Source organism: Nuphar pumila, chromosome 14 (genome assembly GCF_984573655.1).
Source record: "Nuphar pumila chromosome 14, dmNupPumi1.hap1.1, whole genome shotgun sequence".
NCBI lineage: Eukaryota > Viridiplantae > Streptophyta > Magnoliopsida > Nymphaeales > Nymphaeaceae > Nuphar > Nuphar pumila.
Window position 1 is genome coordinate 30,138,124 of NC_143262.1, and position 25,106 is coordinate 30,163,229.

The 25,106-nt window shown below is 38.4% G+C and overlaps 1 protein-coding gene across 1 annotated transcript in view; it reads left to right on the plus strand.

Annotated features, from left to right (window-relative positions):
• LOC149816716 (asparagine synthetase [glutamine-hydrolyzing] 2-like) overlaps positions 1-25,106 on the plus strand; it is a 145,507-nt gene that overhangs the window by 28,300 nt on the left and 92,101 nt on the right. The window contains exons 5-7 of the mRNA XM_089987131.1: positions 4,258-4,353; positions 4,572-4,666; positions 7,006-7,167. Of these exons, the coding sequence (XP_089843257.1) occupies positions 4,258-4,353; positions 4,572-4,666; positions 7,006-7,167 (353 nt within the window). The remainder of the gene's footprint in view (positions 1-4,257; positions 4,354-4,571; positions 4,667-7,005; positions 7,168-25,106) is intronic.

A 25,106-nucleotide genomic window follows, 5' to 3' on the forward strand; every position in this document is an offset into this window, starting at 1 on the left:
GCTAGTCAAGTCCTGTCCAGACTTGACTAGCAATAGAGCTGTTGGACTGACACATTCCAACAACTCTAAATAGAGCTGTTGGACTGAGCCCAACAGCTCTATTGAGTCCTCTTTCAGCTGTGTATATAAAGGGGTGCAACCCCTCTTGTATTTTACTCCAATGCTTCTTAAGCAATTGGTTTTTCATATCAATAAAGAATACATTTTTATTTTTATTTTGTTTCCAGTTATACCCTTTTTAAGGGTTATGCTTCAGTGTCATTCTTGACACTTGCCCTTGTTAATCTAAGCTTGTGTTTCGAAGATCCTCATTTCATTTCACATTGCCCCTGCCTACCGGTGATCGAGAGGCGGCAGGGGGACTAACCCCTGCCAGAGAGAGAGACCGGGGCGACAGGAGCCACCAACCTCCTGCTGACCCCTTCGCAGGCCACAGAGGAGAGGGGGGGGGGGGCGTGACAGGGGCCGTGCGCCGCCTGTCGGCCTCCCTGCGAGGTGACAGAGAAAGGGGGGGGGGGGGGGGGGGGAAAGAGAGAGAAGTAGAGGGAGGAGGAGAAGCGTACCTGGGAGGCGGTGGCCGGCGTCGGCGTGGGTCGCAGCGACAACGTTGGTGGCGAGCGCAGCAAAGGAGGAGGGGGGGTCGTCGCGAGGGGATCGAAGGGCTGCGAAAGGGAGGCGTGCCTCCCCTCGCTCTCCTACACAGTTCTTAAAGGCACAGGGGGGGCAATGAATGGGGAAACCCCAATGGGTTTCCCCTTATCTCCCCGAAATCGCAGGTGGAGGGGGGGGGGTGTTGCGGCGCTCGGGAAGAGGATTTAAAATCCTCTTCCTGAGTCGAGTTACTAAAACCCTAATGAAAAGGGGCCCAAGTCGGGTTCGGACCCGACCCGGCCCGGGTCCAATACAAATATTTTTTTTAAAAGAAACGTGGGTTTTACATCAAAACCTCCTGAGAAATTTATGACTCATTTTCACCTAAGTACCAAGCCTATATTGCATTAATACATTCATATGTAAAATCCAGAATTACCAGAAGCGCCTAGGGTAATGGGGAAGCGCGCTTTCCCGATACACGCTTCGGAAGCACGAAACATCGTGCTTCCGAAATGCGTGGGGAAGTGTCCCCCTTTTTTGGGAAGCACGCTTCCCTTTTATGGGAAGCACATTCCCCTTTTATGGGAAACACGCTTCCCCCACGCTTCCCCCTTTTTTTCATTTTTTTCGCTTCTCCCTCGCTTCCGGTTCGCTTCTTAGGTCGCTTTCGGTTCGCTTCCTAGGTCGCTTCCGAGACGGTTCATAATTTTCTTCTAAGTGGTCCCATGCTTCTCCGCTTCCTACGTTTTTGAAAGTGCCTCACTTCCTGCTCCCACTTCCCGTATCGCTTCCCGCTCCCGCTTCCTCAACTGGCAACTCTGGTAAAATCCTCGACATATGCTCAAGCAAAAGAACACTATGAATGGGTAGAGCTAGATGCCTTAGAAAGAGCAAATACTTGAACTATTCAAGACATTCTCCCAGGAAAGTTATAGGTTATAGATGGGTGTATAAGGTAAAACCAAGAGTGATGAAACTCTTGAAAGATATAAAGCGAAATTAGTTGCCAAGGGATATTCTTAAGAGTATAGAATAAAATATAAAAAATATTTACCCCAGTTGCTAGGTGTAAGAAAATGGAATCCTCAAACAAACTTCAAATGCTTCTTCACGAACCATAAAGGTTCATACACAAAGCAAATACTTAAGAACCACTAGGGTTCACACACATAATACTCAAAAGAGAGATTTCAAATGAAAAAGTGAAGAATATATTTCATTCAAGTGGGACAAAACCCACACAAAAAGTATTAGAATACAATGGGGTAACACCCCATATTTATACATGAAATGAGATGGCAAGGGAGAGTTGTTGGACACTCCAACGTCTCTAAATAGAGCCGTTGGAGTGTCCAACGACTCTCTTTAGCTTTTTTTTATGCTTTGTCTAAAACTGAAAAAATAATAGCTTTTGCTTTTTGACTTAGTAAAAAAGCAAAAGGTCTATGCTATGTCCAAAACTGAAAAATAAGCTAAAAGTAAAAAATCTAACTAACCTATGCTATTGTAACTAAACTGAAAAAAAAGATTACATATTATGAGATATTTACATATGAGATTCTCTATGAGATTACAATTTTTAACACTAGGATGATCACAATTAGAACCTTAGTAGATCTAGTCTCTGTGAGAAGATGACCAATATATCAGATGGACGTTAAGAGTACATATTTTAATGTGAATTTAGCTGAAGAAGTTTATTTGGAAGCACCACCTGGTATAACTATTCCTAGAGGAAAAACTCTTCATTTGGATAAAGCTCTTTATGGTCTTAAACAAGCGCCAAAGACATGATATGACAGGTTTAATCAAGTTATGCTTGATATTGAATTTCATTCTTGTTTGGCTGACACAACTTTGTTTGTTAAAGATTCTGATACAGGTATGATTATTCTTCTCTTCTATGTGGACGACATGGTTATCGCTGAAGGAGACAAATAGAGAATTAAACACATTAAAAAACTTCTCAAAAAATATTTTGAAATGACTGATTTGGGTTTTTAAAATATTTTTTTAGAATTGAAGTAGCTTATTCTTCTAGAGGTTATCTATTGACTCAATCTAAACTTGCTCTAGATATTGTTGCTAGGTTTGAAATCTCAAATGATAAGAAGGCTGACACTCCTGAAGTTGTCAATACTAAGATGAGAATTGATGATTGAGAACCACTGAAAAATTTGATGCCATACAGACAACTTATCGGGGCACTTTCTTATCTTTTAATTACGAGACCTGATATAGCACATGTTCACACAACAAGCCAGTTTAGCATGTTCCCACTTTTGTTCATATGGGAGCAGTTTTGCGTATTATAAGATATATTAAGACTTTTATTTTTCGAGGACTTTTTTTGTCTGCTTCTTCAACATTTGATTTAACTACAAGTTTTTGTGTGTTTTTAGGTGAATCATTTATTTCATGGCGACGTAAGAAGCAACAAGAGGCCTCTCTCTTTTCTAATGAAGCAGAATACCGAGCCATGGCTACAACCACTATTGAAGTGGTTTGGTTAAGAAGATTACTAGTTGATATGAGCGTCTAACTCTCTTCTAGTGAAGTAGAATACCGAGCCATGGCTACAATCATTATTGAAGTGGTTGGGCTAAGAAGATTGCTAGCTGATATGGGTGTCCAGTTTGAAGGAGCATCACTTCTTTTTTGTGACAACAAAAGTTTCATATACATTGCCTGCAATAGGACCTTTCACGAACGTACCAAGCATATTGAGATGAATTGTCACTATGTACAAGAGGAATATTATTTGGCGGATTTCTTTACCAAACCTCTCGCTGCTCCTAGATTTCAATCTCTTAGGCAAACTTTTGGTTATCCAACCGTAAGTTTAAGGGGGGAGTGTTAAAAATGTATATATATTATGTAAATATGTATGTATATGTATTTTATACATACATATATATATATATATATATATGTAACTAGCTTAATTTATTTTAAACTTTTTTGTTCTTGTTGAACTGGTCAACACTTGTTGACTAGTCAAAAAATAGAGTTGTCAGGAGAGGTCCTACAACTCTTTGAAGCTCCTCATTTTTGTGTATATATAGGGGTGAAACCCCTCTCATGTGTAATGCTTCTTGCATAAATTCTACATCAATAGAATATTATTTTTTTACATTTGTGAGCATTCTTTGAGTGCCCCTTTAGTGGGTTTTGTGAGCCTGTTTGTGATTCTTTTGTGTGTTTACTTTGGTGGACTTTGTTGCGGTTCTTTTGTATGTCCACTTTGGTGATTTGGTGAACATCGTTAGAGGCACTCATTTCCTTACAGTCTATAGTTCAAGCAAGACTCTTATCCATGCATGGTCACAAACATCTGGCCTCCGGTAAGAAACCCATTTAGGAATAACACTAACAAAATTTCTGGAGAAAATATGGATGGGGGTATGCGAGCATGCATGCGTTTGTCTGTGTATGTGCACTTGTTCAAGGACTTCTTCTGTGGAAAGTAATCATTAGTTTACTTAATTGCTTTACAATCTTTTTTTTTTCATTAAATTGAATTTTTATCCAAGATTTGGATTATCTCTATCTTTGATATTGTTTGAGCTAGGTTTCTTACACTTGTTTAAGGGCCCCTTAGGCGTCTTATGTTACTAATGGTATCTTTAAATTGACAAGGCTGCTATTTTTTCTCTCCTCCAGGATCTATCTGGTTTGCATCAGAAATGAAAGCATTGAGTGATGATTGTGAACGTTTTGTGGCCTTTCCTCCTGGACATATATATTCTAGCAAATCTGGTAAGGCTCTTGCTATGGCTATTAAATCTTTTCTTATCTCTCTACAACAACAGAATTTGTGTTAGATATTTTGAGGATCATTTACTGCTGCTAGAGCTCCTAGGATGAGGAAATAATTGCTTTTTAGACTGCAGCCAATATAATTAATTTCAGTTGGTTTGCAATTTAAATCCTTGATCTTAGGATGCTTGTTCCTTGTTTTATTCGGTTATGTGCAGGAGAACTTCGAAGATGGTATAACCCGCCTTGGTACTCTGAACTGATACCATCAGCTTCCTATGATCGATTACTTCTGCGTGAGGCTTTTGAAATGGTATTGATTTTTGTTGCCTCTATTTTTTTGTCAGATTTTCTATTTTTGTGTATTTTCATACAAGTTTATCTTGCTGATGATATTAATGCATTTCTTTTTAAGGATAGAATGTGTTTGTATGTTTGCATGTTTGTTTATGTATGGGGATAAATGTGTCTTTCAAGTTATAACAGAGTCTCACGGTCCCTATATAATATTGTTTAGATATAAAAGGCCAAATGCATAAATTGTTGAAGTCTTTATATCGGTTATAGGATGTAAACCCTAATTATGAGAGAGTTGTCCCTTCACACCCAACGTGCTCTCTCTCTTGCTGCTCCATTTAGTGCAGGGCTTAGTTCCCAAGGCAGAAATCTTCACATTTTTGTATGTCTAGTATATCTGACTAGTTTTTTTCTAAACCCAGTAAACTTCACCTACTGATTATGGATTTCAGATATTTCTCAAATTTTCTTGTATGATCCGTCTATCAACCCAGCTCTCACATGGAACATATAGCTTTGGTTTCTCTTTTGAAAGATTTACAATCAAAGAATCTGTTTCATACCATTATCAGTTTTGAAACTGATACTATTATCAGCCCTTAACTTAATGCCTTTCAAATGTAACTATTTTACTATAGTAGGTATAACATGTTCTGGTTTCTCAATGTATGCTATGTTGTAACTAGAAACCAATACTTTGCTCGGATCTGAGCAGGATGACCTACTATTTTTTTGATGCAGAAGCATATGGTACTTAAATGCATTTATATTTCTTTCTGCACTTAAGCATTGGTGACCTTAGAGATAGACTGTATTCGATGGAGGCTGTGAAAATTCCAGTTTGAGATTCTAAATTTTATCATGTCACCAAGTTATCAGCTACGTTCTATGTCCCCTTTGTCCACCTGGGAGTACACCCAGCTTCGGGCTTGTGGCAAGGGACATGCACCAGTCGTTTTCGAACTCGTGATGCCCCTTCTTCTTGGTGATGTGCATGAATCATCCACACCAAAAGAGTGGGAGCCCTTTCTAAAATTGATTTTATCCTCGAACAGTTTTGGTTTTCTCAGCAAGCTCATTTTTTCACTTTTATGTGATATTTCTTTCACTATTTTATGAGCTCCTCTTTCCAATATTGCAGATCATATCGGGGATCTTGTGACATTTGTAATTTGTTCCTTGTAATTGCTAGTCTGATTCCTAAAATCAGGCACTGAAGGGAGAGAGAGAGAGAGAGAGAGAGAGAGAGAGAGAGAGAGAGAGAGAGAGAGAGAGAGAGAGAGAGGGTTTCACGAATTTGGAAAGGGGAAAAGAAGGCAGGTATCTCCTTTGGAAAGGATCCAAGGGAGCCAATCTCTTCCAAAAGGGAAAGAGTCAATCCTACCAAAAAGCTAATAGGCCAAATTGAGAATCCTCAATTGATTTAGAATTCAGAATATGATACATCTACAATGCCTTGCAGGTATTTATAGGCCTCCAAGCCACCTGAACGTTTCCACCTTAGAAAATATCTCTGGGAGAGATTGCCTCCCCTGACAAATGATAACAATGCCCCTAGGGGTCGTTGAGCCATGTAAAAAGATCACCAGGCCCTTGGTGGGGTGTTGAGCCACACCAAAGGACTTCCTTGCCCTTGAAAATTCAATTATTCCTCATGCAGCCCTTATTGACCCTAAAAGACCTCTGTATCCCTCTTAGTAACCCCTAATACCCCATACGCCTACTTGGATCATCAAATCCATAAGTTCTTAACGAGAGAGATATCCAAACTTGCCCCAAACTGAAAATACAACAATAAAGAAAAATCATGAGGGTGGCACCAGGCTGCTATCAGCTTATTTCAGCATTCTATAGGTAGAGTTGCTTCTTATGTTTCTGTTTGGATTTATGGTCTCAGAGTTGTTTGTCTACTGAAACTTTAGTTACCTTTTTTGTGGGTTTTCATGACCTCCTCTGTTGTCACTTGTCATTATGATGACTCTACTGGCAGCATTTTTTTTAATTCATTTCTAGCAGATTGCTTCGAGGGAATTCATGGAACAGCTCACCATACTTCAGAAAATAGATTTTTAATTCATTGAAAGAGTCAAATATTTCCTTTTAAACAGCGATCATGTGTACTTTACTGTGTTGCGTTTCTTGTAATCTACATCAAGCATATCCATATTTTAATTGATCATTGGATGTTATGCATTGTAATAGCTTGGGATAATTTTTTTTTGAAATTCCTCCTTTCCTTGATACCTAGCATCAAATTTTAATATGTATTAAGTGATAGCTTTGATCTCTTTATCATGGAGCAATGTTCATCCAAGTATGATATTGGATTTATATAATTTCGCTCAACTTATGCAGGCTGTATTTAAAAGGCTCATGACAGATGTGCCATTTGGTGTCTTATTGTCTGGAGGTCTTGACTCATCGCTTGTTGCTTCTGTTGCTTCACGCCATTTAGCAAAAGCAAAAGTTGCTAGACAGTGGGGATCACAGCTTCATACATTTTGCATTGGTTTAAAGGTCATCATTCATCTATTGGACCTTTATGAAATTTTTTGTTTCTTTTCTTATCCATGTTGTCATATGGTGTGACATCCTTATGATGACCTTTCATGAAATTCAGCTCTAATTCTAATATCTATGGCCCATTCAATAACATTGGCAATTATTTTTATAAATTTCAATTTGTGTTTGAGGCCCTCGAACAAGGACTGGACTTGAAACCTATGTCACATGGATACGGCTTCATATACAGTTATACAGCCATTTTTTTGAAGTTTTCAATATGGCCAAAGTGGAGTATCTGTGTCACATAAGCTTGAAACAACACACACTGCATTGTAGCTTGAAATGAGAAGAAAAGAAGAGAACGAAGACCATTGCACCGACATTATAATGTTCTATAGTGTATATTGAATCTTCTGCTTCTCCTTCAGAAGTCTTGACCATTGTATGTTAAACATTCTTACACTTTATGCTGTAATTTACACAAAGTATATGCATGTGCTTGGTTTTTCTTGTTCAAATAGAAGTTATATACATGTTATTTTTCTCATTCTTTGATCAAGACATGTCAGTGTTTTTAAATGTCTGCCAAGCAATTGGACAAGTTAGATGTTTATATATGTTTCTACGTACGTATGTATTAGATACCAACAAGTCAACAAGCATAACGTTTCCAAAGTGAATACAGCTATGATTTTCTTTGGAATTGGTCCTGTTGTTGGCAATAACTGTCCCTTTTCTTTTCCTTGTTTTCCTAAGTTTAATGAAACTTAGAAAGTCTCTTTTTGATTTTGCAGACACAGAATGCATGAGAAAAAAATTAACAAATATCTGTTCCTGGGCTTGACTTCTAATCCTTTCTTTTGTACAAGAGTGGAATAAATCTGCAAGACTATCTTCTTTGGAACATCAACTTGATTTTGTCAAGTGATTATTCCAAGAAACTTGAGTAGACTGAGAACTTTTACCAAACAGCTTTCTTGGTTGTGTGAGAAGCCTCTTAAGGCCAATCTCAATTATTTATTTTATCATCTTGCCTTGAAAAGTATCGATAAGTTGATCCAATGATTCTAGCATTTGTACTTTTCTGGTATATTGTTACAACACATCAGAATAGCATGAAAAAACAAGCAAAAATTTAGACAGGGTGCTGATCCTTAATAGTTTAAAAATGTGCGTGTGGCACATTGGATATGTATCTGTATTAGAACACTATATCAGGGAATTATGCAGACCCTAACTAAGCATTCTTATGTTAGAGCAATGGCATTGCAAATATGTTCTAATGCTATCCTCAAGTTGTACATCGCGTTTGTCTTGTACAAATTGCTTCCTGAATATGTATTACGTTCCTTGGAAACACTTCCGAGAGTAGAAACACTTCCGAGAGTATGACTCCAGCTTGATGCCTAGGTTGAGAACACGTCTCCTTTACAATAATTATTCCACAAAGTGGTCATCGATTTATATATGGTTGAATTTGTCATTAAAGCCGTGATTAGCAACCAATGCAAGTGTTAAGATTAATGTATCCTTTTGTGTGTGTGTGTATATATATATATTGTTATTTGAGCATATCCATATTTATGTATATATCTTCATATCCATAATATATGTATATATTTAAATATATTATATATATAATTATATATAGTATATATAGGGACTAAGTCAAACAAGTTGACCTAGTCCCAATGGCTAGAATTCTAGCCATTGGGAGGTGTCTCCCTTGGTTATTTGAGAGGACTTCTTTCCTCTCTTCCTTTACTTTTTCTTCTCCTTCTCCTCTATAAATAGAGGGATGCGTATGTATGTGTAAGGGTTTAGAGAGTGATGAGTAGTAGTAGGTTTGTATGTTATTTTTTAGTGTATTTGTAGTGAGGTTTTAATGTAATTTTCTTTTTGTATTTTTAATGTTTAATATGAATAGAGCTATTCTGTGACGCCCCCAAAATTCCAGACTTATAACTTTTTAGGAAAATTTTGAATACTTGAAATTCGATCTCTTTTCAGAGTTTAAAATAGCAGTTCAACGAAAAATGTTGTTTGAAATAATAAGTCAACGAACCTTGGGCGCATTATAGGCGAACCTTCCTTTATACAATGGATTTGTAACTCCGTATATTCATTGAAACCAAAATAGATTCAAAACGAGGTTTTAAAGTTTATACGAAAAGTGGAATTTCAAAGAAACCCTTATACCAAATTACGAAAAATGTCCTCAGGAGCGAACGTCAGAGAAAGAGTCTCATCTTGATATCATGTCATCGTGTCATCGCCTATCGTACTGACCTAACCATCACCTGTACCCATAAAATGGGTCAGATTGATAAAAATCTGGTAGGTGCATAGATAATAAAATTCAGAACAAAACTAACATATACGTTGTTCCTTTCGGGTGTGCAAGTCAAAATAAGTAAAATGAACATGATAACTTTGTTTCGATATTAACTGCCCTGAGGGTACGCATAGGAGAAACATAGAAACAACTGATACTGCTCGGGGGTTTGTTATGCTATGTATTTTGATACTTCGGATAACTAGCTGAGTCTGCTTCTAAGGGGGATGGCCAATGACCGAGAGAGAATTCCCCAGAGGCCACTCCTTCAAGGGAATGCATCCATACTTCTGCAAAAGTCTGCTCGAGGAGTGTAGTTGTTAACAACTTATCCATCAGAGTTTTTGTACCATCCCATCCTCTCTTTTGATGGAACCATAACGACGAATGGGTATGTCAGGTTCTATTTGAAAAAGGTGTTTTAGGTGTTCGGGTCCAAACTCGACCCACAACTATCCAAACCCGACCCACAACTATCTCTTGTATGTACGTTTTGTTACTTTTGTTTCGGGTCTGGATATTATAATAGATCCAGACCCATGCTGTACATCCAAATATAAATATAAAGTTAGGTCACGATTTCTTTAACACATAAATCGCGACAGCCGCAAACCCCTCTTGCATTCTCTTCTTCGTTTCTCTCTCTCTCCTTTCTCAATACAGGTACAAGTGGAAGTTCTAACATGGTATCAAAGCGGAGATCCATCTAAAGGCCGAAGAGGATTCCGATAGGTGCGATGATAAAAAATTTGAGGTTTTTTGTTCCTTCCCTTTCTACTCTTCTATTCTTCTTCATTTCCTTTCTTCCTCTCTCATTCTTCCCCTCTTTCTGAAATTTCCTGTGTACCCACATCTTGCGTGGGTTTTATATTCTAATGGATCTGAGATTCACATGAATCCTGTTCACGTGAACCCAGACCGTGAAAAAGGGGTGATAGTATTTCACGTGAATCGCTGAAATCGATTCACGTGAAACACCAAACCAATCACGATTGCTAATTCAAATATGTTTTTGTTTAATATTATCTGCTTGATCTCCTTTGTTGGTACTATTTGTTTGATCTTCCTTTTGCCCAATCTCCTCCACGAATCTACCTTTGCATATTCGAATATTACAAATTTTCTCGTGATTCTTTATTGTTTTCCTGTGCAATTTACTTCTTGATTATCCATTTCTATACTTGTTTGAAAATACATCTAATGTGTGAAAGTATTTTTCATCATGTCAATCTCAGTTTTTAGAGTGTATAGAAAAGGTTCAGTCTCTCTATTCTCTGAATCTGACAGTCTGCGATCTTCTGTTCATAAAAAAAAAGGAGGACTGAGCATTTCGTGAACACTCTTGTTGATTTTCATTCTCAATGGATCCTTATACCTCTCAATCAAATCTTTCTTTAAGTTTTCTCAACCAACTTGTTTCTGAAAAGTTAAATACCTCAAACTTCTTGATTTGGAAGAGACAAATTATTCCTTTTATAAGGAGCCAAGGTCTCTTAGGTCACCTGGATGAAACCACTCCAGTCCCACCAGAATTTGTCCCGAGAGAAGAGAAAGATGATAAAGGGATGAGTTCGATCGTGTATGTCAAAAATATAGAATTTCTCAACTGGGAAAGGAAAGATCAATCAGTTGTTGCATACATCACTTCAACCCTGTCTCAAGAGGTCCTTGTTGCCATCCCTGACAATTGTACAACACTACAACTCTGGGAGCGACTGGTTCAGACGTATTCACAGGTTTCACAAGCGAGGATGGTTTTTCTCAAAAGAGAATTTCAGTTGCTAAGAAAAGATTCCATGACCATCATGGAATATTTGAACAAGATAAAGATTATCACAGATCAACTTGCAGTTATAGGATGTGCGGTAAGTGACAGTGACATGGTGCAACAAACTCTGAGTGGATTGGGATCTGACTACAATATGATAGTCACTTCACTATTGTGCCTCCCTGTCCTTCCTACCTTTGATGAACTACGAGCTAAATTGATTCAATATGAAATGACTCTGAAGGGTTTCTCTGAAGAAACTCACATTCACACAATTCTCAAGAAGTTTTTGCCACAGGAGTGACTTATGGTAGCGGACGAGGAGGACAAGGGCGAAGTGGACACGGAGGACGTGGTCTGCTTCCCACTCCCAGCATGTTAGCTCATGTGCAGGGACAAAGATCCATCCCCACTTGCTTCCTTTGTAACAAAAGGGGACATATCAAGGCGAATTGTTGGCATAATCCAGAGAATAAAGGAAAGGGTCTACAAACAAAAACCAAAAGAAAGTTCACAAATATCAGAGACAGTGGAGAGATTAAAAATCTGCTGATATCCGCCTTGTCAGAGTTGGAATTGAAGCAGAGTGATGAAGGTACTTGGTTTGTCGACTCAGGGGCAGTGATTCATGTGACAGGTGATGCAGGTAAACTTTCTAACCCTATTCCTTATTTTGGAAAAAGTAAGATTGTCACTGGAGATGAATCCCACCATCCTGTTTCCCATGTTGGAAAAACTTTCATTCCCATGTCATATTCCACTCTTACACTTTCTGATGTTCTTCATGCTCCCGACATCAAGAAAAATATTGTCTCTGTTTCCAAACTTATTGATGATAATAATGCTTCAATTGAATTCACTATCTTCTCTGTGCAGGTCAAGGACCTACGCACGAGGGAAACATTCGCTGAAGGAAAGAGACAAGACAATATGTATATCTTTGAAGAACCTCCATGTCATTCTGTCTGCCCTGTTCATCTGGATTCGAAGTCTTCATTGGAGTCGTGTTCATCCTCTTCTGCTAATGTTTTTAGTATTTCTGAATGTAATAAGCCATTCTTATAGCATAGTTGATTAAGACATTGTGGGAGTCATTTTATTGAGAAACTTGTCTCTAATAATCTCATTCCAAAAGAAAGTCTCAATGGGGATGAGAGAAGTCAGAAATGTCCCAGTTGTCTTTCATGCAAAAGTCATGTATTGCCTTTTCATTCCATTAATAAGAGAGCTTCAAAACCTTTTGAGATAATTTGTTTTGATGTATGGGGACCTGCCCCAATTGTTTCTGGATCCGGGAGCAGATACTACCTGATCTTTGTTGATAACTATTCTCGATACACTTGGATATATTTCATAAAAAATAAGTCGGAAGTCTTCCATTTGTTTCAAAATTTTCTTTCCTTGGTTAAAAATCAGTTTTCTGAGTCCATTCAATTTTTCCAATGTGATGGAGGTGGGGAGTTCTCATCTCGTGATTTTATTTCTTTTCTTCAAAATAACAGAATAGGAAGAAAGCTGTCCTGTCCACACACCCCACAACAAAATCAGATTGCTGAGCGAAAACATAGGCATATCGTTGAAAGTGCCATGAGTATGTTTCATGACAGTAATCTTCCCATCAACCTATGGCCAAAAGCTTTTCATTCTGCCGTTCATGTGATAAATAGACTGCCTATGGTTGTTTTCGAAAATAAGTCTCCTTATTATTGTCTTTTTGGAGCTCACCCTAGTTATAACGATCTGCATGTCTTTGGATGTATTTTTTATGTGCATATTGATCAGTCTCTGAGAAACAAGTTTCAGGACAAGGCTCAGAAGTGTAGGTTTTTGGGATACGCAGATGACTACAAAGGATATAGGTGTTATGATCCAACCAACAAGCATATCAGAATCTCAAGAAATGTTGTATTTGATGAGAAATTTTTTGATCATGGTACCGACACAATGGATATGTCCCCTAACACAATTGAAGTTTACTATCCTTGGCTGAGTTCAGAACTTCTTGCTAGTTCCAATGAAGCTTGTTCTCCAGATTATGTACAGCGAAAAGAAGAGATGTTTGAGAACACTGAGACATCGGGATCGCAGAATGAGGAGGAAGCACCATCATTCATATCGGGCAGATACAAAGGCATTTCCTATTCTAGACAGAGACCGAAAGCATCAAATCATCCAGATCATGTCTCAGTCACCGATCCTACTCCCTCTCGTACTCTTGAGGTTAGAAAATCAAATCGCATACGACATCCTATTGACAGGTGGGTCAGCTATAACAACTTCTCCTTGGATTTTCAACTTTTTTTTAACTGTACTCAATAAGGAAGATGAGCCCACTATGTACTATCAGGCAGTCACTTCTACCAAATGGGTAGAAGCCATGAATGATGAAATGCAGGCATTGCATGAATGTGGAACCTGAGAAGTTGTTCCCAGACCACCTGACAAAAATGTTGTTGGATGCAAATGGGTCTACAAAATAAAGTATAAGTTGATGGTACCATTGAACGATACAAGGCAAGACTTGTGGCAAAAGGGTTCACTCAAAAAGCTGGGCAAGACTATGATGAGACCTTCAGTCCGGTGGTGAGAATGGGAACAATTCAAATTATTCTTTCCCTAGTTGTTGAACATGGATGAAAGTTGAGTCAGCTTGATGTGAAAAATGCATTCTTGCATGGGGATTTGAAGGCGGAAGTCTATATGGAACAACCCCCTGGATATCAAAAACACAATTGCAAAGCACATGTGTGCATGCTAAAGAGAGCTATTTATGGGCTAAAACAAACATCTCGCTCTTGGTTTGATAGCTTCTCGCTTGAGATTCAAAAACATGGATTTGCTCGTTCCGTGTTGGACCACTCACTATTTATTTTTAGAAGTCAGAATATGACTACTCTACTATTAATTTATGTTGATGATATCGTCATCACAGGGAACTCTGAAGCTTACATCCAAGAAGTAAAAAACTTACTAGGTCAAAGGTTCAAGATGAAAGACCTTGGTGTCCTGCGCTATTTTCTTGGTATAAAAGTTAATAACCAGGCTCATGGCTTGACGCTCACTCAACACAAGTATACCATGGATGTTCTCAGCAAGGCAGACATGAAAGACTGCAAACCTCTAGGAACTCCAAGTGTGCTTCACCAAAAACTCAGTGCTCATGATGGAGATCTGTGTGACAATCCCACCAGGTATCGCAGTCTAATAGGAATGTTGCAGTATCTCACATTCACTCGACCTGATATTGTTTATTCAGTCAATCAAGTGTCTCAGTTTATGTATGCACCACGTACTGGACATATGGAAGCGGTTAAGAGGATACTTAGATATCTGAAAGGGACCGTTGGGGACAAATTGATATATTCACCGCAGTCGTTGGGCAAGAATGAGCGTGAAGTTATTGTATACTGTGATGCAGACTGGGCAGGAGATCCCGATGAACAAAGATCTACATCGGGATATTGTGTCTTTATTGGAAGGAATTTAGTCTCTTGGAGCAGCAGAAAACAAAAGGCTGTTGCTAGATCAAGCACTGAGGCAAAGTATAGATCTATGACTGCACCTACTGCCAAAGCCACGTGGGTCAGACATCTCTTAACTGAAGTAAGAGAAACGATTACTCGCTCTATCTTGTTGTGTGATAATCAAAGTGCTCTCAACATGTCATTCAATCCAGTTCACCACAGTTGTGCTAAGCATATTGAGATTGACCAACATTTTGTAGGACAAAAAGTTGAAGAAAAAGAGATTGAGCCTGAGTTTGTCAACACTGAAAGACAAGTTGCAGACATATTTACAAAGGGCTTGACAAAAGATCGTTTTTGGATGCTTAAAGACAAGTTGTTCATGATTCAAAACCATGATCAACTTGAAGGGGGGGGGGGGGGGTGGAAAAAGTGTTTTAGGTGTTCGGGTCCAAACCCGACCCACAACTATCCAAATCCGACCCATAACTATCGCTTGTATGTACGTTTTGTTACTTTTGTTTCGGGTCTGGATATTATAATAGACCCAGACCCATGCTGTACATCCAAATATAAATATAAAGTTAGGTCACGATTTCTTTAACACAAAAATCGTGACAGTCGCAAATCCCTCTTGCATTCTCTTCCTCGTTTCTCTCTCTCCTTTCTCAATACAGGTACATGTGAAAATTCTAACACTATTTTAACTGACAACTCATTTTACATGCTCTGGTCTTTCAAACCAACTCGAGCATCTTGCCTGTAAAGGCGATGATCACCATTTATGTGATTTCCTTTTCATTACAGTGTATTTGTACGCTATGAGGTTACCATAAACATCTTATCCAATTATCGTAGTACTAATATGCCGTGCATATTTGATAGTACTGTTACGATGAGAGGGCATCAGTTTCTGCAAAAGAAACGATGTAACCATTTTAATTTAATTCGACATGCTCTAGTCTTTCAAACCAACTTGAGCATCTTGTCTGTGAAGTCGATCATCACCATTTATGTGATTTTTTTTCATCAATGTGCATTTGCACGCTACGAGGTTACCATAAGCCTCATCCAATCATCGTAGTACGAATATGCTGTGCATGTTTGATAGTACCCCTACGATAAAAGGGGTATTAGTTTTTCAGAAAGAAACCCCGACATTATTTTAGAATCTTAAAGTTTCAATTATCGCTATTTATGTGATTTACTTTTTATCATTTTGTATTTGCATGCTACAAGGTTACCATAAACCTCTCATCCAATCATCGTAGTACTAACATGCCGTACATGTCTGATAGTACCGCTATGATGAAAGGGGTATCAGTTTCTTAGAAAGAAACCCCAACACTAATTTAAAAATCTCCAAGTCCCGTGTTTTAGGCCGGGAGTATCTGTGTCATTTTTGGATATCAAAACAAAAGACCGTGCGTACCTCTTAGAGCTACGCAGGGTTGAGGGAAAGACTTGGTTGTGAATAAGCAACCACCAGATATTCGTTTTCACTTTTCGAAACACCGAATATTACAAACATTGGAATTTTGCCGAATATTACAAACATTGAAATTTTGCATAAAATTTTCTTTTTCTTTAAAGACTTGGCGAGCATGCACAATTTTGCGTTTTTAAATACAAGCGTAATGCAAGGTAGACCGGAGTACACAAAACTGTGTACCTTACAAAGCTATATATATATATATATGTATATACCAGCGTTACCAGAATCTTCTTAGGTAGGTGGGAAGCTTGCTTCCCAGAAACTCGCTTCGGAAGTGCGCTTCCCAGATACTCACTTCGGAAGCGCGATACTCCTCTCTTCCAAAACTTCATGGGAATCTCGATTCCCCCACACTTCTTTTATACTTCCCACACGCATGGTCTATGCTTCCTATATGCTTTTCTCACATTTTTTTTTCATGTTTTCAATGTATTTTCTCTCACTTCCCATGTACTTTCTCTAAATTGGTAACCATCGTTGTTAGATTTTAACAAAAAGTTAACTCTTTTAGTGAAAAATCATGAAATATAAGAATGGCCAATTTTATTTTAGTTTTTATTTGTTTCTTGTTCGATTTCTATTAAGTTATCATATTGCTTCATTTTTTATTCATATTTCGCTTTCAAATTGATACTTCGCTTCCCGCTTATAAATTTTAAAATGCCTTGCTTCTCGCTTTTGCTTCCCACATCGTTTTCTGCTTCCGCTTCCTAGTTTGGCAACCTTGGTATATACAATACATATATATCAAAACATAAGCCTATGCACATTACAGCGCGAGGACAATGTAAATGACATAAAACAAGTCTCGATATGCAAAATCACACATCGAGCTAAATAAATTGCGTAAGCGATGCATGATGTACGCAACCGTATATCGTCTAAATAAATTGCGTAAGCAGTGCACGTTGTACGAAACCGTACATCGGCCAAATAAATTGCGTAAGCAGTAGCTTGTGCACGTAACAACGTGGTGACAAAGTAAATGACATAAAGCAAGACTCGATGTGCGAAACCACACATCAAACTAAATAAAATGCGTAAGTGATGCACGATGTACGCAACCGTACATCGGCTAAATAAATTGCCTAAGCAGTGCACGATGTCAGTAGCCTGTGTACGTAACAACCCGGTGAGAAAGTAAATGACATAAATTTTAAATAGACAAAAATACGTAAAACTACATCATTGAGTTAAAAGCATATATATATATATATTTATTTGTATATATGTATATACATATACATATATGTTAGAAGTGTCCAGCCATTATCCTTGTATGCAACTTTCCCATACCTCGGAGATTGTCGGCTTCGTTGACGATTCTGAGCGTAGGTTATCAAGGGCTCTTGCCTCGGTGCACGTGTCGCGTCCATTGCGCCAATGGGTGCGCTAAAAGTATTTATCGTACTACGAAAGAAAAACGAGAGAACTCTTTTTAAGCTATACAAAATACGCCATGCTTGTGTCGCAGGGGTCGAACCCGACCTTGATTCGAGCCCACCGGGCTGAGCCAAGTCTAGAATCGGGGTGAGCCGAGCTGGGGCCCGGTGTTAGTCGAGCTCTGCTTGGTTGAGTCTGACTAGCAGGAGGCAGGGACCGAGTTGGGCTCGATAAAGATCGAGACCACCTTGGTCGGGCCTTCCTGCCCTGGCTGGGCTGCTGCCGCAGGAAATGGCCAGCCCACGGGCTGGCCACAACCGAGCCAGGATTGGGTCCATGCAACAGGAGCCGAGGGGGTGTGCTCGGTGGTTAGGACGCGCCTGGTCGGGCCCCTTTTTAGTACGGGACTGAGCCCAAGTTCGGTCCCTGAATGGGAAGAACTGGGCTGGGCTTGGTTCAAGTCGGTACCTCCCTGATGGAGAGAGGGAGAGAGAGAGAGCAGGGAGGGGCAACGCCCCTCCACTCTCATAATTAGGAGAATCAGGGAGGGGCGGCGCCCCTCCACGACCTTAGCAGAGAAAACAGGGAGAAGAGAGGAAGCAAGGAGGGGCGACACCCGTCCACTGATGTAATGGGAGAAGGGGGCAGGTGGGTGCTGCCCTTCTGCGTCGGTTCAAAAGAGGCAGAGGGTAGGAGGGCTCTGCGCTCTTGTGCTTGTCGACAAAGAGAAAGAGCGAGAGGGGGGAGGTAGGAGGGCTAGCACCCTCCTGCTAGCATCACTCAGAGAGAAGAGAGAGAGGGGGAGGTAGGAGGGCCAACACTCTCGTGCCGATGCCAATCAGAGAGGAGGGTGGGGGAAACCACCGTAGGTGGTTTCCAGCGACTCCACAAAGGACAAAGGCAGAGAAGTAGGAAGAGGGGGGGCTTCGTACCTAGGAGTTTAGGTGCTGCCGGTGTCGAGCAGGACCTTCGACGAAGGTGGCTCTGGCGGGAAGGTCGGGAGAGAGAAGAAGGAGAGAGCACAGGGGGGAGCAAGGGCGCGTCGGGGTCAGGGAGAGAGAAAAAGGAGAAGTAGGGAGGGGTTTCCTATTTTTCGTAAAAGGAAACCCTCCCTTGTGGTGGTTTAAATAGGAAACACGGGGGGGGGGGGGGTGGTCTATGTAGACCTGGATTCGGGTTGGATCCAAATCTTTTTTTTTTAAATAACACGAGTGCTACATATTCATTCACTAATGTAAATTTTCTTTTGTATTTTTAATGTCAATTATGAATAGAGTTATTTATTCACATTTTCATGTGTATCTTTTTAACTCTTAAGTTTGTGTCCAAATATATAATATTTTGATTCTTGGAGTTCATCATGGAGTGTATTGAAATACATACTATTTCGTGATATGGTATCAGAGCAAGGCATTAGGGTCTTGGAAAAGATTCATATTAATGAATGAAATGGATTCAAGGATTTTGCATTCCGGTATGTATCTTTGGCTTTTCAAATTTCATATATATGGTAAGTATTTTTTTAACAAGAGTTATGTTAAAAATAAATAATTTTGAAGTATCTGGAAGTTATTGTGTTTTGATATATGAAATATATGTCTTAGATTATGAATATGTGTAGTGAAAAATTATATTTTGCAAAAATATGTGTGCTTTTGCACACTCATTTTATTGAATGAAATTCATTGTGTGCCTTATGATGTGTATCCTCTTTGTGGGATTTGTGAGTATGTTCTTTATAATACCTTTGATGTTATCAACTCAAGTTGAATATTGGTGGACTTTTGGTTCGTGATTGAATACTTTTGTTGTTATCCACTCAAGTTAAATATGTGGCTTTTTAAAATATTATGTGTTTTGCAAAATACTAAAATTCATATTTGAATGTCTCTTAACGTATATATGAACTATCTTTTTTTTAATATATTGTGATGAGATCAATCATGAACTTTTATTGTGATCTATTTCTAAGGAGGTCTTTCTATCACCATTTGAATATGTTATTTGAGTGATATTGCTTTATTAAGTAAGATTATTTTCATAGGATAAAGGTTGGGTGGATGAAATGGAAAAGTGCTACTGGAGTGCTGTGCGATCGTAGAATGCCATTGCGGTTGAAGGGAAAGTTTTATAGGACGACTATTAGACCCGCTTTACTATATGGTACGGAATGTTGGGCTGCCAAGAGACATCATATTCAAAAAATGAGTGTAGCTGAGATGCGGATGCTTAGATGGATGTGTGGAAATACTATAAAAGATAAGATTCGGAACGAAGAGATACGTAAGAAGGTAGGTGTTGCACCCATTGAAAATAAGATGCGAGAGAATCGTTTACGGTGGTTTGGACATATTCGGCGAAGGCCTAATGATGCTCCAGTTAGAAGGTTGGAGAAATGGGAAAATATATTAGTTAAAAGAGGTCGGGGTAGGCCTAGGAAGACTTGGATGGAGATGATAGGAAAGGATATGAATGCTTTGAACCTCACCGAGGACATGGCGTTGGATAGAAATGATTGGAGGAAAAGGATTCATGTGGAAGACCCAAAATGAATTTCTTTTTTGGTTCATATCGCTGACCCCAATTGTTTTGGGATGAAGGCGTAGTTGTTGTTGTTGTTGTTGACATGTATTGGATTAAGGCCTTTTTTAGGTATATGCCTCAAAAAGTCTATTGAATGGCATAAGCATGACTTGTTATCATATAATAAATGTGTTTATCTAAGTTGTTCTTCTCTTGCGTATTGATATTTTATATCATGTTTCTTGAAAAGTGTTCTATTGTGAGAAAAATCTATTGTTTGATGTGATCATATATATATGTGTGTGTGTGGATCTTTATAGCTCTTTGGGAATTTTCATATGTTTGTTTTCAATTGCCTCGTAGTAGACCTATGATTAGTTCTAACTTCTTAAGATCATATGTGTTTTTGTCTCTTTAATGGGATTTATTGATGTGATGTGCTTAGTGTAATGAAATTGGTGGTCTTCCACAAAAGCACGAAAAACTAGAGTTACCGGAAGTGCCTAGGTGTATGGGGAAGCGTGCTTCCTCGATACGCGCTTCGGAAGCACTAAACATCACGCTTCTGAAATGCGTGGGGAAGCGTCCCCCTTTTTTGGGAAGCGCGTTTCCCTTTTATGGGAAACACGCTTCCCCCATGCTTCCCCCTTGCTTCCCATTTTTTTCATTTTTTTCGCTTCCCCCTCGCTTCCGGTTCGCTTCCTAGGTCCCTTCCGAGACGGTTCATAATTTTCTTCTAAATGGTCCCACGCTTCCCCGCTTTTTAAAATTTTGAAAGTGCCTCGCTTCCCGTATCGCTTCCCGCTTCCTCGACTGCTAACTCTGTGAAAAACTCACAAGGGGTGTCTATTGGAGACACTAAAAGCATAACCCATAAAAGGGTAAAAATGAAAGAACACAATAAAAATAATAATATTTTATTTCTCACAAAAAATGCTTAAGAAACATTGATATACAATGAAGGGGGATCACCCCTATTTATATAAGAGGAAGATGAGTTTTAGAGCTCTCCTTGAGAGTCGTTGGACCTAGTCCAATGGCTCTAAATATAGCCGTTGGACTAGGTCCAACGATTATATTCTAGTCAAGTCCTAGTTGGGATTTGACTAGATTATAGTATCTAGTTCTAAAAGAACTAGATAATAAATAAAAGATAAAAAGAAATAAAAGATAAAAAGAAATAAAAGAAAAAGAAAATAAAAAATATAATAAGAATATATAATAATATATTATTATATATATATATTATATATGTTATATTTTATATTTTAACACTCCCCCTCAAACTTACGGTATAATGAGCGAAAGTTTGCTTAAGAGGAAGTGAAATCTGGGAGTAACAAGTGGTTTGGTAAAGAAGTCTGCCAATTGATATTCTGATGTAACATATAGCAGATCAATGGTTCAATGTAGATATTTCTCTATGACATAGTGACAGTCTATCTCAATATGTTTGGTGCGTTAATGAAATGTGCGTTCATGATGTAACTCTTATTGTCACAACATATTCTTGAAGCTTGTGTTGCTTCAGCTCCCATGTCAGCTAGTAGACATCTGAGCCAAACTGTGATCATCGCAAAATTTTTCTTCTCTTTATGGTTTCTCTCTCTTCCTTCTCTTTTCCTTTTCTAACCTCTATTCTCCTCCTTTTTGAAGGGAGAAGGATAAAAGAAAGAAAAGAAAGAGAGAAGAGAAAAGAAAGAAAGAAAGAGAGAAGAGAAAAGAAAGAAAGAAAGAGAGAGAAGATGAACTATTTTGCGGGTTTTCACTTGACCTTTATTTGAAAAATATTTAGAAAATAACTCGCCTCCGCTTTGAAAATTTGCGGGAAAAATGGAGAGACGGGATTCGCTCGTTGGTACGAGGTTCGACCGTTCATGGCGCCTTTACCAGGGGTAATCGAACCAAGGATCGAATCTATGCCTTTTTGCTTTGCCTAAATAAAATCTAAGAAATTTATTCTAACTCTAAATGCACAAAGAATCATGCTTGTGCAATGCAAAGGATGTATGCTTCTTTTGAAAAGAATGTTTTTAAAATTTCCAAGTATTCTGAGATGAACTTGGCAAAGAAGTGAAGAAATGATTTAATCTAACTTAGAACTTGAGATAAATCAGAGAAGTTCTAAGTCTTTGGAAGAATAAATCAGAGTTTGAAAGGATAAATCTTGATTTTGAGAAAGCATGTTTTGAAGTTTTGAAATGAAAGGAAGTGAAGTTTCAAAGTCGGAAATGGACTTTGAATTTGATCTTAAATTTAGGAAAGGAAGGTGAAATTTGGAAGGGATATTGAATTTGAAATTAAAAAATGGATCTGAGAAGATCAAATGGTATTTAAAAATAGAAATGGGTTTAGGGAGTTCAAGTGAGATCTGGAAATAGACTTGGATTTTGAAATCTAGATTAGGGAATGGAATTGGATCTTAAAATGGATTTTAAGATCTGGGATTTTGAGATCTGATGTAAAATTGGGTTCTGGACCCTAAGATGGATTTGGATCTGAAGTCTGAGATCCAATGTAGAGTTGGACTCTGGATCCTAAGATGGATTTGGATCTGAAGTCTGAGATCTAATGTAGAGTTGGACTCTGGATCCTAAGATGGATTTGGATCTGAAGTCTGAGATCCAATGTAAAGTTGGATTCTGGATCCTAAGATAGGTTTTGGATCCGAAATCTGAGATCCAAATGTAGAATTGGATTTTGGATCCTAACATGGAGTTTGGATCTGAAGCCTGAGATCCAAGGTGAATTTGGATTCTGGATCCTATAAGGAAATTGGATCTGAGGTCTGAGATCTAATATAAGTGTTGAACCCTGGATCCTAAAATGGATTTGGAGTCAAATTCAGGAGATGAATCAAGAACTTTCAAGTTTAATTTGAACTTGGAAAATGAATTTTAGAAATTGAATCTTGAATATACAAATGAATTTCAAAGTTGAATTGGATTTTAAATTTAAGATAGAATTTGGAATTTGAAATACAAGATGATTCTGAAGTTTCAAAGTTAAATGGGACTTTGAAATTGAATTCTTGGATCCTTTTGAGAAATAGAATTGAATTTTGAATTTATAAATAGGATTTAATTTGAGAAATGAAGGAAAGAATTACATGGATTTTATGAAAAAGAAATTTTAAAAATATGATGCAATTCTATCCTAAATGATGAATGAATTTAAATTTTTGAAATTGGATTTTAAAAAGCTGTTCCATTCTTTAAATGAATTAAAATAAGATTGAAGATATAATACATCCTTGACTATGGTCATTGGATGTATTATATAATAATCTATATTCAGATTCAAGTGAAGAATAAAATACATTTTGGTGCTTTTATAGAATTTAAAGTGAAATTAACTCTCAATATACCCTGACTATGGCCATTGATATATATTTTGAATTAATTTTAAGTTAAATTCTAATAAAAGGAAAAATATTTAAGGAAAATATGATGAATTTTGAAAACGGATCCAGTGCGGATCCAGTGTTATTTCGTAAAAGATAAAAATACTAAGTTTTGTCCACACCCTGACTATGATCATTGATGTGGATCATCAACTTAGGATTAATTTACCTCTTACGAAATGGTGCACGCGCCATTCGTGTTGCCATTTGTGAGAATTTTGAGAAATAAAGGCAAAATGCATGAGAACAAGTGATTCATGATATCTACAATGCTCATTCATTCTATCAAAAAGCTGGAAATTTAAATTTTCATTAAGATCTAGCTATTACAAGTTTTGGAATAAAAAGGAATGATAACATCCTAAATCTAAAGAAATTCAGCAATTTCTGGACATTTCCTGCAAAACAGAAGTTAGCACAAGACAGAAATACAAAGAATCTAAGACATCATAGTGAAACTAAAAAGAGTATATATATATATATATATATATGCTGATGGCGAAATACATATAAAAATGTATGTACAACACATAATATCAATGCTAAATGATAAAGGCACATGGTGTTTTCATATTTGGTGAGAAAACATGTATGTATATGCAATGAGAAATATAGGAGCTGAAGTGGCAAGTGCCATGTGTGTAGTTACAAGACATGGCTGTATGTTGATGCCATGGTAGCAGTGTAAAATGTTGTGGAGTGGGTAAGCAGCTGAATGAGGGAATGAAGTGCTGCAGTGTGTGTGATGGAATGTTGAGGTTGCTGCAATTGCAGCAAGTGGCTGGGTGAAACTGGTGGTTTAAGTGTTGTTGGTGGCAATGTGAATGGGTTGGGAGAACTACAACAGTAGCTGGTGTGAGCTGGATTGTAAGGGGTGAGTGCTATGTGTGATCTGTGGTAGGCAAGTAGTGGGAATGAACGAAGGTTTTGCGGGGGATGTGTTGAAGATGTGCTGTGGTACTGTATAGCAGGAGCAGAAATGTAGGTGTGGCTGGACTGCAACGGAATGACAACAAGTGGGTATGTAGGATGGGGATACTACAGGCAATGTAGGACCAACAGGCTGACACAAGGGCACAAACAGTAGTACCGGGAGATGCCACCACAACGGAAGGTGATAGGCTGGCTGAATACATGTGAATATGGTGGTGGCCACAGGGAGTCACCACCATAATACTTGTGGTGCTGAAACAGATTGGCACAGAAAGATAATCAAGTAATGTAGCTGGAAATGTTGTGTTACAAATGCTGAATAAAAGGGGAAGAAACTATAGAGGTGATACAAAGATGCTGGGATGCAGTTGCCTATGTGATGGTGGGTGACGATTGAAGTATCGTGAGCTACAGCAGCCATTGGGCTGCAGCTCACACGCACACACAGGGGTTAGGGATGGAGTGTTGCTGATGGAGAACTATGCAAATGAAAATATGAATGGAGGTTAAAAGAAAATGCTAAAGAAAATAAAGGAATGTAACATAGGGAGATATGCTGTGCAAAGGCTACAGTGGCAGGTGTTGTTGCGTTTCAGCCAGTAGGTGCTGTTGTATTTCAGCAGGTAGGCGTTGTAGCAGGAAAAGGG